We start from the raw sequence: 16,073 nt of genomic DNA on the forward strand, positions 1-16,073 counted from the left end.
AAGTGAAATGTGCCAACGTGACGGCCGTCGTGGTGCGAGACGGGAGATGTAGTTCATTGAGCGGTTTCACACAAAAACAGTTACTTCACAGTTTTACGACACATTTAAAAAAATGTTGACTTGCAAAATTATCCTTTAAATTGACAAACATGTGTAATTTATGGCACAATTCTAACGGGATCGAAAGATAATCTTTCTCTCTCCATTGACCTCAATACATACTTTTTCCGTAATAAGGTCCCATGGAGGTAACATTTAAAATTAACGTTTTCTGGCTCTCATGGCACTTTTATTCATAAACAGATTGGATATATTGAATTATGTTGCTACACTAGACAAGGACACATTTATATTGGATTTTTGTCCACCTTCACTTTCATAAGGTAATATATATATATATTTTTTTTAATTCAAAACTATGCAACCGGGTGAGGCCGCAATATCTTTAATTTGTTCAATTGCTTCCTTGTCATGTGACCTAATGATTTCTATTCTAGTAGGACACACAATTTTTTCATTGGATTTGGAGTCAAAAGAAACTGAATTTGCATTAATGAGCAAAAACATTCAATTCCAATCAAAAAAGGACACCCTCCTTGTCTGATGTAGTTATAATATCCGGCAAGAATAGTTTGTCAATGGGTCACATGACATGGGTCAGAGGAGAATGTGTGTGTGTGGAGCCCCCTGCTGGCACATTAATGAACTGTTAGTTGGAGCTCTAATATAAAAAAGTAGAATAATTATCACAACACAACAGGTGCCCATATAAAAAGGAGTTGTTGACATTCTTTATTTATCACCCTCTAACTCCCGCAGCAACAATGTACACAAATATAATTCTCTCACTTACAAAGAAAAGACAGAACCAGTGCAGAATGTCAGTGGTCACCATAAAGTCCATAACTACATTCAAAGATCTTTTCCTAAAACACAAAGATAAAGTACAGCAGGTTACACAATCAGCAGTTCTCTCGACCGTCACTCCGGTTTCTTTTTTTAATAAATCAATACACAGGCACAACAAAAACTCAACACATGACAGTCAGCTGTAGTGATTCTCAAAAACAGGAAGTGAAGCCTTTGCTCACACATAATGTAAAGTACTATGGGATGAAGTGGTTAGGCATGATGGGTAATAATAACATGTGATTGTTATTTTTAAATGTGGAGAATTACATGAACTACATGTTGCTAAATCCACCGCGGGACATAAACAGAAGGGCAACCATGGCAACCATGCTCGGGGGGTCTTCTTCGCTGCTTTTGGTGTATTTTGTGGCGCCACTTACAGGCCCCGCAAATATGGGTTAGTGCTAGATCGTATACCTCCTGGCTATTAGTAACATTTAAAAAAAATGACATCTCACAAGAAGAAAAGCACAGATGGGATTTAACACTCAGAAAGCCACTGAGTGCGTTTGATTTCGGATTACAGTGACACACACAGTACGAGGTTTATTTATTTTTTAAAAGAGGTTTTTTAGGAGTGTGCTCCTTCTCACTCCTGTTCACTGTCCTCCGGATTCCTGCAGGACTCCAGAGTCGCAAAGAGCCCATGCTAAATTAAATTAAATGTGTCTACTTTTACTACCAGATGTGCAAAAGTTGCCGACTTCTCATCCACGATTACGTCACTTCCGCCGCCTAAAACCCAGGAGGTATACGATCTAGCACTAAACCCCGGCATATTTACTCGGTCTCGTGTGAACGGAAGACTTTTTTGATATCGTATTCGGTTCGTTTGCGTGTAAATGGGGTCTTAGTACTTTGGTGGAGAAGAGTATAAAAGTCTGAATGCTGATGAGTTAACAACAATACTTAAAAGTTCTGTGATTTAGTGTTTTGAGACAGAAGAGCAACATTAACTGGAATCAGCAGCAGTGACAGAGGGCCTGCCCTAAAAGAAAAATAAATCAGCTGACAGGGAAGATAAACTATTTACATCAACTGTATAATTTATAAATACATTTTAAGTATAAATTAGAAAAATAAAACAAATCCTACTGTAGTTCAATCAGCTACTGCTACTCTCATTTTTAAAATGATTATTAACCCTCTGTATATTTGGTGAAAGTATATTAAAAAAAAAAAAGGCACAGCAATGAATTGGAGCGATTTATCCCTGCAAATGTCTACCAGTCACAAAACTAAATCCCCACTTCAACAGAAATTAAAATATAAATTAACGTTCTAACCTTTAAATGAAATACAAACAATCCCCACACTCAAACAGCAGCTACACTAGCATCACCAGTTACAACTTCTTAAATAAATTAAGGCTTGTTTGCGTAACGTCATCAAAGAGAGCACCTGATTTAACTCTGCTTTCTATTCTTCAGGCAGCAAACATCGTACAGTCGCTTTCAAACATTCAGAGAAACATCCAGAGCTCATTCGGTTTTCTGCTGAGAGCTGTACCGGGAGTCCTTTTTTTAAACAAGCAGAGCTTCTTTTGAGGGTTTCAAATATAGCTCTGAATGTCTACAGTCATTTTTTTTAATTCACGTTTAAATACTAAATTTGACTTTTGGACTCGACAATGCTCGAAAATTATTGAAAATGTTCGACTCACCGATTCAGCAATACGGTTCAACAAACAGTATAGTACTAATAATATTAGTGTATTTTTATCTCTATCTCCAACTGTGCAGAAAAAACAGGTTTGAAGAGATGAATAAACCTGCAGGAAGAACCCACAACTGAACAGCATTTAAATATTGATTCAGAATGTCAACGATATAAATGAAGCCTACTTATTTTCCGTGAACTGTAGTATTGATCTAATGCTTGGCAAAAATGGAATAAGTATGTTTTCCTGTCTCCTCTCCTCCATTAGTCTCTAAATGTACAGCAGGTCTCGGCCCTGCGTCGCTGAGCTCCCAGCAGCCACCTGGGCCTCAGACTCCGCCTCCTCCCCCTCGTAGCTCTCGTACACGATGGGCTTGGGGCAGCTGTACGGGTGGCCGTTGTCGTCGAAGAAGCGGCGGAAGGTGAACTCGTAGAAGGCGTGTTCCGGGTGTTTTCCGTTGCGGAACCAGCCGTTGAGCGTGTCGTTGAGGTTGTCCTCTCCGTCGCTGTCGCTGCTCCACATTTTATCGGGGTCCACGGGGTCGAAGTTGGAGGTGTCCGTGGCGTGAGCGATGGTGGGGACGTACGGCGCCGCCTGCTGCCGCAAGTCGCTGGAGAAATCAATGTTCTGGAAGAAGGGATGAGCTTTGATCTCGTCGGCGCCGCCCCTCCCCACGCGGTCCTCCGGGCTGCGGCACAGCTTCACGATGAGATCCGACGCCTCGGGGCTGAGCTTGGCCAGCGGGGGAATGTTCAGCATGTTCTTCCAGTTTATCACCTGGTGACAGAGAGACGACAGTGAGGAACAATGCAGACTGAAGACACATCACATTTCTCTGAGGGAGCTTCACATACCTTCATCTGCGTCTCCACAGGCGTGTTCGCCAGGAAGGGAGGCTGTCCGACAACCATCTCATACAGGATGACGCCCACACTCCACCAATCACACAGCTGGGTGTAGCCTGCAGGAGATTTAGGACATTCTTACATCAACAACATCTGGGAGGCAATGTTTTAGATCAGGGGTGTCCAAACTTTTTTCACCGAGGGCTGGGCCGCTCACTAGAGGTATACTGCCTCATACGTTCAGTTATAAGTTTGCAAAATTAATTAAATCTAGGTAAATTATTCTTGTGAGTGTTGGCAGCTCATCGCTTCAACCAGAAACCTCAAGAGTGATTATAATAAGGAGAAATAGGAAAGGTGTATTTCAAGCTTGTTATGTAAATAAAGGGCCCATGTCATGCTTTTCTGGTTATCACCCGTCCCCTTGCTTTTTAAACCACATCAGGTCAACTCAAGGCCCGGGGGCCAAATCAGGCCCTTGGTGGATTTAATTTCGACCCGCAGGATAATTTCTAATTACTATTAGATCTGATCCGCCGGTATATTGCACGCACACCTTCCCTCCATCCTGATGATTTCCTCAGCTCAGAGCCTGAGCCCAAACATTGATGAACTTGCACCCAAGATGAGATGCCAAGTATCTGGCTTGAACTAGCAGGAGCTCCAACGAGCCGTTTAGGACAGAGAGTGAATACACATACTATACAGAGATGCTGTATGAGAAACCAATGTGAGTTCGGAACATTGAACAATATAAATCTATTCTAGTAGACCTCAACAATGGAATTATGATCAGTAGAAATGGCCGTGACGTGGGACCTTTAAATAATTGGGCTTTTTGTTATCAACAAAGATTTGTTTGAACATTTTTCCAACTTCAACTGACTGAATTTGTTTGAAAAGATGTCTCATTAACACATGAATACTGTGTGATATATTTGTACATATATATTTAAGAAGTACAATATAAGACAAGCACAAGTTTAATCTGTGGGCCGTATTCCATTATACTTTTTTAATGTGCTGAGGGCCGATTCAAAATGGTCCGAGAGCCGCATTTGGCCCCCGGGCCGTAGTTTGGACACGCCTGTTTTAAATGTTACATTCACTTTTGAGGATAGATTCTGTTATCTGTCAAGAATACAAATGACTAATGAATTGCATTCAAATCAACATTGCAGCTTAACATAAAGCAATGATCGTATGACCGTAATCAAACAAATGTTATTTACTTTATGCTTCTTGAGAAGACAGTTGGCTCCCCTATATCCTTCAGTCCTTGTTCAACCTTTAGTATAACAAGACAATACACATTCTGGAAAGACACTAGTAATACTGTGAGTTTCAGGGTATCCTCTGTACCTGTTCGGAGCAGCACTTCTGGAGCGATGTAGTTGGGCGTGCCGACCAGAGAGTGGGCCAGACAGCGCTGGTGCTCCCGGGCCTTCCTCCGCTCCAGAGGCTTCAGGCGCTCCGTGCAGCGGCAGTCCGTCGCGTCCTCCCACTCCTTACTGAAGTCCATGCTGTCCTGCCTCACATGGTCACCTGGAGACACACCAAACATCATTAAACCCATCAGCTGGGTTCTGTTTTCACAGGCATGTGAATTCATAAAAGGAAGGGTGTCAATGTAAACAACTTGATATGGTCCCTACATTTAGTATTTTCATGATTTCCATAATATTCACTGAATGACTTTCACGGTCTGGTCAGTTTTTGGAAGCTAATCGGGACTTTTTGGTATTGAAATGCCGATACACCCCAAAATCTTATTCATTTCATACTGAAAGGACAGCAAAAGAGACATGTATTCCTGGCAGGAGGAACACGCTGACAATTATACAAAGCTGCTTGTGTTCTGCTGAATACTTTGAAATATTTTTTTAATTACTTATATATCTAGGGATGGGTACCGAGCCCCGGTATTAAACGGGCCCCGGGGGCTGAATTATTAAAGACTGTGGTACCGTTAAGCTCCGACATTATCGGTCTTTTTATCGGTACTGGAGACATGTAAAAAATATATGTCATGCATTATTGCTACACAAACATTATATTGCAGTTTTAGAGTCGCCAACTGCGTTTCTAATACGCAAAAAGACTGCAAAATGAATCCATGATTATTTTTAGTATTTTCGATCTTTCCAATCCAGACGAGAGATCTCTCACACACACTCTGCTACATGCAGCAACACACACACACTCGGAGGAGATGGCGGAGAGAACGCGCTCCGAGGTGTGGTTAAACTTTACCCGTCTCGATGTGGACAATGCTCGTTACCTAAAGTGCAATAAGAGTTTAGCATGTAAGGGCGGTAACACGAGCAATTTGTCTAAACATTTAGCAAAAGTGCTGTGCGGTGCCCACACAAATAGAATCAAATTCTGTGGGAAACACTGTGTTTTTGCACATACATGGATGAACTTGTAGATTTAGGGAGAGAGCTTCATTTTTATGGCTTATTATACCATGCCTTGTTTTAGTTTTTATATTTTGACATTTTGTCATTATGCTACATGTGGTCCAGCGCTCTCATACACTCTTTTTGTAGAGGGTGAATTAAACAATGAGAGCGCTGGACCACATGTAGCATAATGACAAAATGTCAAAATATAAAAACTAAAACAAGGCATGGTNATGACATCATAAAGTGGCCAAAATCTGATCAGCTCATTTTCAGACAGGTTTCTATATAAATGGATCAGGACAAAAAGAGAGAGAATCTTTTTTCCTGAAACTTCCAGAGTCTCTTTACACAGAGGGGACAGATGTTGATGTAGAAGAGACATGGAGAAGAGGGGACACATGTTGATGTAGAAGAGACATGAAGAAGAGGGGACACATGTTGATGTAGAAGAGACATGAAGAAGAGGGGACACATGTTGATGTAGAAGAGACATGAAGAAGAGGGGACACATGTTGATGTAGAAGAGACATGAAGAAGAGGGGACACGTGTTGATGTATAAAATACATGAAAAAGTGCATTTTGCATGATAGGTCCCCTTTAAATTCCATCAACATACCAGGGAACGGCTACGCAAATAGGTTGCACTTCAAGGAGGTGAATGTTGGACAAACTGGATATGTTACATACTTCTGGTTTGGTAAATATAAAAATGTCTTTGTTGACTGCAGACGATATCAGTTTCTCAGCGCTGGCCAGGAGTTCATTGTTACCCATGTGACAATGCTCCCAGTACTGGGGTCGTGTGCAGCAGCCCTGAGATCGTCACGGTCGGTGAAGATGGAAGGATCGTCGTCTTCAGAGCCGACCAGGAGGGAGTCGTTAGAGTCATAGGTGAGGTTAACATAATGATAGTGTCACTTTAAATTACGCACATTTTAGGGGGCATCCCGGGAGAGAACTTGGTAGAGCGAGGGATGTGAAGCCTGCAAAACCAGCTTGATCTTTAAATACACACTTTTATGAATAGGCTTTTATGTGAATCACTCCCTATGCACTTTCACATTTTATAAAGGGTTGATCTGTTTTTAATTGGTACCTTTGTCTAATGGTGTGTTTAGTTGTGTTGGTTTTCCTCCTGTCTTACTTTTTGCTGCTTTGTGGTTTCATTGAATAAAAACAGTAAAGGTTTTTGTTACTATTAGTATTAGAGCAAGTAATACTAGTATCATTACAAAAAGCAAACAGCCCCAAAACAAATTCAAAACAGTCTTTAATTTTTTTTACATGGGTTTAGAATATCATAACACCTCCAGATCATAAGAGTTGGACACTATAATGTGTCTAATGTGTATTTTGTTTTACTTTGACAGAGAATGCGGACAGCAGCACGATTCATGCTGTGACCTACCTGAGGACCACAGAGATTTTGACGGTGAACTCAATCGGCCAACTCAAGCTGTGGGACTTCAGACAACAAAGCAACTCGCCATCCCAGATTCTCTCCTTGTAAGATTTCCACAAACAAAAATCAAATTTCTCCACATTTGTTCTTCTGATCTGACTTTTATAATAACGTCTTCTTCTTCCAGGTCAGGGGATAGAGTCCCTCTGCATTGTGTGGACAGACATCCCAACCAGCAGCACATTGTTGCCACGGGGGGGCAGGACGGCATGCTCTGTGTCTGGGATATAAGACAAGGCAGCGCACCCTTCTCACTCATGGAGGCTCACTCTGCTGAAAGTAAGAGTTTAGTTGGATTTCTTATTTCTGTTGTTTTTTTTGACACTGTGGTAAGGGGTAAGGAAAAGGTATTACAGTTTTTGTTTTGAACACATCAAAGGTGGGGTAAAGAAATGCTTGAACATTGATTTTTACATTTGTATTTCTCATTAGTTTAACACTGGTTTTCAACGTGAATAAGAAAGGAATATCTTCACTGTAATTGTTTTGTGTATGACACATTCTTTATTTTTAAATCAAAGCAAGGAACCTTTTTTCTATAGGCAGTTGAATCAAATTGCCTACTAACTATGTTAAATGATCGTTCTCTTTGGCAATGGCTTTTTTTAATATTGATGTACGGTTTTTCTTTGCTTTTCTTTACAGTGTGGGAAGTCCATTTCCACCCGTCGAACCCAGATCATCTGTTCACCTGCTCAGAGGACGGTTCACTGCTGCACTGGGAGACGTCCGCACAGTCAGACATGCCCTCCTTCTTACAAGGCAAGATTTTATCTGCAAGCTGCTGCATTAAAAGTTTGCAGTTGCAGCAGAATCATTTGATTAAAAACTACATTTTAATCACAACATGTATATGTATTTAATGTATTAGTCATACAACTGTGACTGTAATCTTTTGGTTGTCAGAGGAACAACAAAAACACTGAGACAGCTGAGCTGAGCTTAAACGCTGGCAAAGCAAAATGCTACAAACTAAAAGGGCTCACTAGAACTTCATCATCTAAGTTGTGCATTTATTATGTACTTCAATACTAAAACTATTTAACATACTTAACATACATTTAATAAAACCACAATACACTTTATTATCATGTGAATATGTACAAATATGAAATTCTTAGACTGAAATAACATTGTGAACCTTGGCCCATGGTTCACCCTCTCCCCACGTTTCATCAAAATTCGACCAGTTGTTTTCCAGTAATCCAGCTAAGAAAGAAACCAAAACACAAACTCCTTCAAGGGATATTATGTTCAGAATTATCTTGTTAATTGATTGTTTCATTGTTGTTTTCCAGGTGGCAGGAACAACAGCATGATATCTCGCAGTGCGATGGCCCCGGCTGGAGGAAACCAGTCCCTCATCAGCGCGTGGCTGAGCGGAGACTCCAGTAAAGGCCGCGTGGAGACGACTCACATGTTGCCCAGCCAGACGCTGTCCGTCAACAGCCTGGATGTACTTGGACAATGTCTTGTCTGCGGGACTGACGGAGAAGCAATTTTTGTCAACAGACAAGTCCCTGTTTAGAAGAGTTGTTTCTGTACTGAACAAGATCTCTTTATTTGCCGTCAATTGCTGTCACCACATTGTCTCATTTGATCAAACAAGGTGCCTAAAAAAAACTGTGTTCAAAAGTCTACTGTTGACATTTTGGTCTAAATTGTGAATTTCTCATGTCATAAAATGGTGCATACACAGTATTTTTGCGCATTTCTGGATGGATTCATCAATGAATCTAGGTTTTTGTAGATCATTCCACGAACAGTAGTTCAACTCTACAGTACTTTTGTATGGATTTCATTTAAAACGTTTTGAAATAAATGAATAAAAATGCCTTATATAGATGTCTAATGTGTCCATTAAAGATTTTGTATTCAAAATAAGAATCCAATGTAGTTCATATTGCTCCTAAAACTAGGGTTGGTTAAATGCAGAGGCTACATTTTACTGTGTTTTAAGTGTTTCCTTTGTAATCCTCCATTTACTTTTCCTTAGTTGTTATTTTTTGATCGTCACAGAATCTAACAATGCCCCCCTTCCAGTACTCAATAATACAAACATTGTAGCTGCAGTTACTGTGTACATTTCATTTTAAGTGGTTAAATACTTTTTCATTACAGCGGAATCCATGGCCCAGAGTTGTTTTGAAGGAAAATGGGGTAAAGATACAAATTCAAGGAGATTGGTACTTACTACCACGGTCATACAGTTGTATTATTTGTGACCTGTGTTTAAATGTTCCTGAAAAATACGTGTGTTTTCTGTCAGCAGAATTTAAAAAGAAATGCTAAAACAAAAACACTCATGAGTTAATTTCCTTCTTTTATTGTTTAATCCACCATTGCCGGAAGTGTGTCGCATTCCTTCTTCGTGTGAACCGTTCTCTGTTGTGTTGTACTTGTCATTCAGACATCCCAGGAATCCAACACGACTAGGAACAGCCAGGGCAACAGGACCAGGACATTTTAAGTTAAAGTTGTGCGTCCTTGTTTCCGTTAAAGGTCAAGGAAAATATCGGTCGTTGCCAAAGAAGTACAAGTGTCAAAAGAAAGCGGATTTTACAGATATCGGTAAGTTGTCAGACGCGACTAACGGCTAACTAACTGTTGCTGTTCCGAGCTAGCAGCTAGTTAGCATAGCAGCAAATGGATGCCTTCCACAGGCCATGGATGTGCTTCTGCCCTATTGGATTATATTCAAAGTTAAATTGTAATATTGGGAGAACATTGGGTTAATAAGTAAAAGTCATTTAGGTGAATATGTGAAACAACTCTAGCATTTTATTTCACACCACTCGTGAATGAGCTGTAGTGTAGCGCTGTGTTAGCCTGTGCTGCTAACGAAGCTAGCAAGTGTACAGACAGGTGTTTTGTTTTGGGAATAGTCTTTATTCTGAGGAATCTTTCTTAACCTTAAGGTTTGAATAACGAGAGAACCTTAACGTGAATCAGTGGTGGGAGAAGTACTCAGACCTTTTACTTAAGTAAAAATAGAAGTACCAAAGTGTAGGAATACTCTGTTATAAGTAATATCCTGAATTCAAAATCCCAATGAAGCAAAAGTACAAGCATCTAAATGACTTAATTAATAATTATGCAAATGTGCCCATTTCAAAATAATATATGATTTGTTTTGATTATAAATATTGATGCATTAAAGTGTTATAAAAGCTGGTAAAGGTGCAGATAGTTTTAATGACTATATATGCTGCAGTGTAGTTTGTGGATGTTACTCCAGGTGTAAGTTACTAAAGTCTTATTTAAGTTTTATCTATTTCATATAATTAATCCACATTTGAAAAGTAAGTGAAGGTATTTATATTATGTAGTGGAATAAAAGTACACAATTTACCTGTGATTTGTGGTTGGCTAGAAGGACAAAGTAGCAAACATTTCTCAATTGTACTTGAGTTAATCTAATTAATTACTTTACACCACTGGTTAACAATATAGTTCATCATACAGTTTGCCTCATCTTTGCTATTTGCACCTGATACTATCTGTCAATTAGTACTTCCACACATCATATATGCCTAACCTGTTTGTTAACATGACGTGTGTTTTGGTTGCTTTCTCATCTCATATTGTACATTCCTGTCAGCAGCATGCAGATGTGAGTGCAGACATCCTGCTACCCTTTACTGCTACGCTGGACTGAGTGGCATCCTCTTCATCCCCTTCATCGTCATCATACATGCTCTTACATGAAGAGAGGGGAGAAACCCGAAGGATACAGACAGGCGAGACCCAAAACGTTTCCTGCCAGCAACTACAGCGCCAACAGCCAACACATGCTGCAGGAAATAAGGAACAGTCTGCGCAATTTATCCAGACAATCGGACCCCCCTAAAGCAGACTCTGGAGGAGCTGTAAAAATGCCTCCGGAGGACTCAAGGCAACAGGGGCGATGCAGCAACCCCAAACACCCCTACCACAAGGCCTTACAGGAGATCCGCAAGTCCCTGATGCCTTTTGCCAATGAGCCGAGTACTTCAGGACCTGAGGGGAACAAACACATGTCTCTGGAACCTCCCTGCGCTGGGTTCGACGAGGTAAGATGTTTTCGTCTTTTATTTGTCACTCAGACAGGTGTTTGTGAAGGAATGTGGAGGAATTTGATTCTAAACATTACTCTGTTATAGAGAATAAGAGCCAAGTGCACTTTGTTTTCTGGAGAATTATTTGAAAAATGAGAAATATGCAAAGTGGAATTTCGAGTTTGTCAGGTGACAATACAAAGTACTTTTTTAGTTGGCAGTCGCCACTTGTTTTGACACAGGGAATGCACCCTGGCCTATGCAGGGCACTATTTTTAGTTGGAGCAAATGTTTATTTCGTAAATAACTATTAAAGACAATTTGCCATTGTTCTTATAAATAAATAATGAAACAAAGCAATCTCTTGTTAGGGCTTCTCAAATGTCAGAATTAGTTTTATTTCATTGTGAACTGAATATCTCTGCTTTTTGACTGTTTGTTTTGGCAAAAAAAAGACAACATGTTTTATAGACAAAACAATTAATTGAATAATCCCAAAAAATAAACTACAGATAAATCCATAAGTAAAATACTCTTTTGGTCCACCTACATGACATTTCAAGACTGTAAAGATGCATGAATGAACTGTTAGCAAAACAAGCAATAAATGTATTCACAGATAATCTGCGCTCTGTCAAGCTTTGATTGCCCAAACTCTTAATGTTGACTGTTGTTTTTATGCCTTTTGTAAACAGAGCAACAGTCGCAGTATGGGGGCAGTTATAGACTACAGTGGTAAGGTGATCTACCAGGACCCGATGAGGGAACAGAAGCTTGCTGCCAACCCCAACTCTACCGGTCTGAAAGCCCCAGGTATGTAACTGTCCACTGGGACTCAATGCTAGGCTTCCTCTATTATTCCCTTTCCGGGCGTTTTCATCTAACCTTGATATTGTTGGCAGGATTTGGAACATTTGCTTTTAAAGAAAGGACAAAACATGCTGACAATAAAAGAATGAGTCACTGTGTCACATAATGGAAAAAAGTAGAGCGGAAATTAGGTTCTTGTTTTCAATCATGATGACATAATGCATCGACAGGTGCACTGCTGGTATCATTACGTATTTTTAGGTTTGTTTGCTTCACCTTTTATTCAAAAAACAACAACATTATTTTCCTTTTGTTGTTGTATCTTTTGACAAGTCATGTTTTACAGCTGTACTCCTTCTTCGTTTTTAATCAATACTGGTGGATTTAAAAAAAAAATAGTGCATGTGCATTTTGTAATATAATAATAATATTTTGTAATGATCTCAGAGAATATTCAAGTTTTTTAAAGGACTTTTTTCTTGTTAATTTACCAATGTTATAATCTTTTTAATCTTCTAAATGTGTGTTTTTTTCTTGTAAACATACGACTTTGATTTAGGAAATTCTAAGTTTAAAAAAAATGATGTATTGTGAACATGACTCTGGTGTGTGAGAGGACATCATTTATTTGTGTTCATGTAGGCATTTTACACATTTTAAAGTGTGTAAAAAAACATAGTTTATTTTAGTTTCTAAGATTTATAACTAATTGTATTATTTTCCTTTGTGTGTGTCTGTAGGAGGTTCTCACATCTCGCAGCCTGTGCTGAGGAGGCCGAGCTGGAAAGGCTCTAAGGAGTCTTTGGCCCCTCGTCACGTCATAGTGGATGGAGTGATATACCGCTCAGACAGCCCGGGGCCCCCTCCCTCCTTTCCCCCCGCTAACAACCAGAGAGTGAACCCTCCCCTCCCGCCTCAGGTGCGCAGTGTCACACCTCCTCCCAACCGCTGCGCCATGCCTAATACATCATCCTGGGACCCATCAACCAAGCGCTACTCCGGCAACATGGATTACCTCGGGGCCCGCATCTCTCCGGGGCCTCAGGGGGCCTGGCCTGACGGGTACCAGTCATCAGCCCCTCAGAATCAGCGTGGGATCAGCCCGGTCCCTGTGGGTCACCAACCCATCATAATGCAAAGCTCTGGGGGCAACAAGTTCACTTTCCCCCCCCCCAGCTGGTCTCAGAATGGCTCCGCCCAGCCGGACTACATCCCGCCCGGCAGCAGACAGCCCCCCCCTCCGTACGCGGGCAACCAGAGCAGGCACAGTCCCACTGATCAGCACTCAGGAGGACCCGCCTCCTCTCCCTCGTACGCCAACGGTGGAAACATCCCTACGTCCATGATGGTGTCCAACAGGCACAGTTACAACCTTGACCTGTACAACATAGGTCTTCCTCAGTCCTGGGCCCCCAGCCAGCCCTCTGGAAACAGCAGCACCCAGGACCTGTCTCCGTCGTGGCAACACAACGTGCCCCCCCGCTCCAACTCCTTCAACAACCACCAGCTGAACAGCAGGGCGGCCCACCAGTCCAGCTCCCAGCCCTCCGCCACCACCGTCACGGCCATCACACAGGCCCCCATCCTGCAGCCGGTCAAAAGCATCCGTGTGCAGAAACCTGAGCTCCACACTGCCGTCGCCCCCACGCACCCTCCATGGATGCAGCAGCCGCCCCCACCCCTTCAAGCTGCTCCTGCTTACCCAGAACCCCCAGCCCCTGTACCCCAGATCCCTGTTGTAGCAGAGGTCCCGAGCTACCAGGGCCCCCCTCCACCTTACCCCAAGCATCTCCTCCAACAGCAGGCTGCATCCGCCCCACCTGCCTACGACCCGGGGGTCAACAAGCGCAACTCAGGCCGAGAGGAGGCGGCTGAGGCGGAGAGCAGCAGCAACGACAGCTCCCGGGACAAAACCACAGAAAGCGCCACAGCGACGGAGAAGGAGAAGAAACAAATCACGACGTCACCCGTTCCCGTGCGTCGCAACAAGAGGGACGAAGAGCCGAGAGGGGAGTCAGGACGGGTCGCTCTGTACTCCCCCCAGGCCTTCAAGTTCTTCATGGAGCAGCATGTGGAGAACATCCTCAAGAACCACCAGACGAGGATTCGGAGGAGGAAGCAGCTGGAAAGTGAGATGCAAAGGGTGAGGAAGATCCTTCATCACATCATTTCTTATGAAGTTAAACAAATACAAATGTTGCCGCCTAAAGAAATACTTTCTACTCTTTCCAAACTTTCCCCCCTGCTGTCATCGCTGTATTATACGTGTCTCTTTCATGCTGTTCTATATTTCTTAGCTGTTCTTTCTCTCCTTCTCTCTCCTTGCGGTCACTAACAGCTGAACTAAAAAGGTAAAGGTATCTGTGCTGTCTTGTGACACAGAGTAGTCCACACACTTCAGTTATTCAAGTTGTTGTTGATAAGAGTCTAGTGTTTTTATAAGTGTGCATAATGCAGCATGTGGCCAAAGGAAACGCATGCCACTCCATCTCACACATCTTTGCTTTGGACTAAATTGAAGTTATAACTCATGAGGGAAAAACAGCATGTTTGCACCGTGTCCTCAGATGATTACCTTAATGCCAGTTTATAACTTATTCTACCCAGGACTCCATTTTTGTTTTAAATTCAACCTTTTTGTTGACATGATGTGGGCCATTTGAATCACTCTTGACTGCCCTGTGCTCAGGTGGGCTTGTCTTCAGAAGCTCAGGAGCAGATGCGCATGATGCTCTGCCAGAAAGAGTCCAACTACATCCGGCTAAAGCGAGCCAAGATGGACAAATCCATGTTCAAGCGAATCAAGATGCTCGGCATCGGAGCGTTTGGGGAGGTGTGCCTGGCCAGAAAAGAGGACACCGGAGCGCTGTACGCCATGAAGACGCTCCGCAAGAAGGACGTGCTGCTGAGGAACCAGGTGGCCCACGTGAAGGCTGAGAGGGACATCCTGGCCGAGGCCGACAACGAGTGGGTGGTGCGTCTCTACTACTCCTTCCAGGACAGGGACAACCTGTACTTTGTCATGGAGTACATCCCCGGAGGAGACATGATGAGCCTCCTCATCCGGCTGGGAATCTTCAAAGAAGAACTGGCCCAGTTCTACATCGCCGAGCTCACCTGCGCCGTGGAGAGCGTCCACAAGATGGGCTTCATCCACCGAGACATCAAGCCCGACAACATCCTCATAGACCGGGACGGACACATCAAACTGACCGACTTCGGCCTGTGCACCGGCTTCCGCTGGACGCACGACTCCAAGTATTACCAGAGTGGTGGGTGTTACTTTTCTTATATTTAACGGTTCAACTTGAGTGTTTAATTCACCCTCTACAAAAAGAGTGTATTAGAGCGCTGGACCACATGTAGCATAATGACTCATTTTCATAGTCAAAATATAAAAACTAAAACAAGGCATGGTATAATAAGCCGTGAAAATGGAGGTCTCTCTCTAAATCTACAAGTTCATCCATGTATGTGCAAAAACAGTGATATAAGTAGGGATGGGTATCGTTAAGGTTTTAACGGTAAGACTACTTTTATCGATACCGCTTATCGGTCCGGTCTTTTTCTTTTTACTCTTATCGGTTCTTTTGGAGAAAAAAATAAGTTAAACAAACTGTGAACAAAATTAATATTGCTTATTATTTAAATTAAATAAATAATATTTCACATCAAAAGAAACAACAATGTTTTAACAAATCGTATTAAATAATCTGATGACAGAACTGTAAACAGAATAGCTAAAACTTTAACAAACTAAATAACTCAGTTACCTGTAATCATTAACCCATGTTTGTATCATTGAGTTAACTCCGTGTGTTGCTGCTAGCATACATAACACCTGACGTGGAAACGTTACTCGTGGCAGGGGCTTCAGAGCTGCTAGAAAGACAGTCGAACCCGGTGCATTCCTCCGTCTGAATGTGGTGCACTTTTGC

The 16,073-nt window shown here is 42.0% G+C and overlaps 3 protein-coding genes across 3 annotated transcripts in view; 2 read left to right on the forward strand and 1 right to left on the reverse strand.

Annotated features, from left to right (window-relative positions):
* Positions 1–767: 767 nt before the first annotated feature.
* Positions 768–4,957, reverse strand: LOC104962131 (serine/threonine-protein kinase LATS1-like). Its single transcript, XM_010790528.1, has 3 exons — positions 4,780–4,957; positions 3,427–3,533; positions 768–3,349 (listed from the first exon to the last, which is right to left on the reverse strand). The coding sequence occupies exons 1-3, from the start codon at positions 4,937–4,939 to the stop codon at positions 2,843–2,845; spliced, it is 774 nt and encodes a 257-aa protein (XP_010788830.1). The 5' UTR covers positions 4,940–4,957; the 3' UTR covers positions 768–2,842.
* Positions 4,958–5,832: 875 nt separating this feature from the next.
* Positions 5,833–9,543, forward strand: nup43 (nucleoporin 43). Its single transcript, XM_010790546.1, has 6 exons — positions 5,833–5,844; positions 6,555–6,717; positions 7,197–7,332; positions 7,416–7,567; positions 7,934–8,050; positions 8,587–9,543. The coding sequence occupies exons 1-6, from the start codon at positions 5,833–5,835 to the stop codon at positions 8,814–8,816; spliced, it is 810 nt and encodes a 269-aa protein (XP_010788848.1). The 3' UTR covers positions 8,817–9,543.
* Positions 9,544–9,697: 154 nt separating this feature from the next.
* lats1 (large tumor suppressor kinase 1) overlaps positions 9,698–16,073 on the forward strand; it is an 8,204-nt gene continuing 1,828 nt past the window's right edge. The window contains exons 1-5 of the mRNA XM_010790548.1: positions 9,698–9,859; positions 10,893–11,340; positions 12,021–12,138; positions 12,876–14,278; positions 14,825–15,407. Coding sequence (XP_010788850.1) covers positions 10,993–11,340; positions 12,021–12,138; positions 12,876–14,278; positions 14,825–15,407 — 2,452 coding nt within the window. The 5' untranslated portion in view covers positions 9,698–9,859; positions 10,893–10,992. The remainder of the gene's footprint in view (positions 9,860–10,892; positions 11,341–12,020; positions 12,139–12,875; positions 14,279–14,824; positions 15,408–16,073) is intronic.

Source organism: Notothenia coriiceps, unplaced genomic scaffold (genome assembly GCF_000735185.1).
Source record: "Notothenia coriiceps isolate Sejong01 unplaced genomic scaffold, NC01 NC01_scaffold00034377, whole genome shotgun sequence".
NCBI classification, from domain to species: domain Eukaryota; kingdom Metazoa; phylum Chordata; class Actinopteri; order Perciformes; family Nototheniidae; genus Notothenia; species Notothenia coriiceps.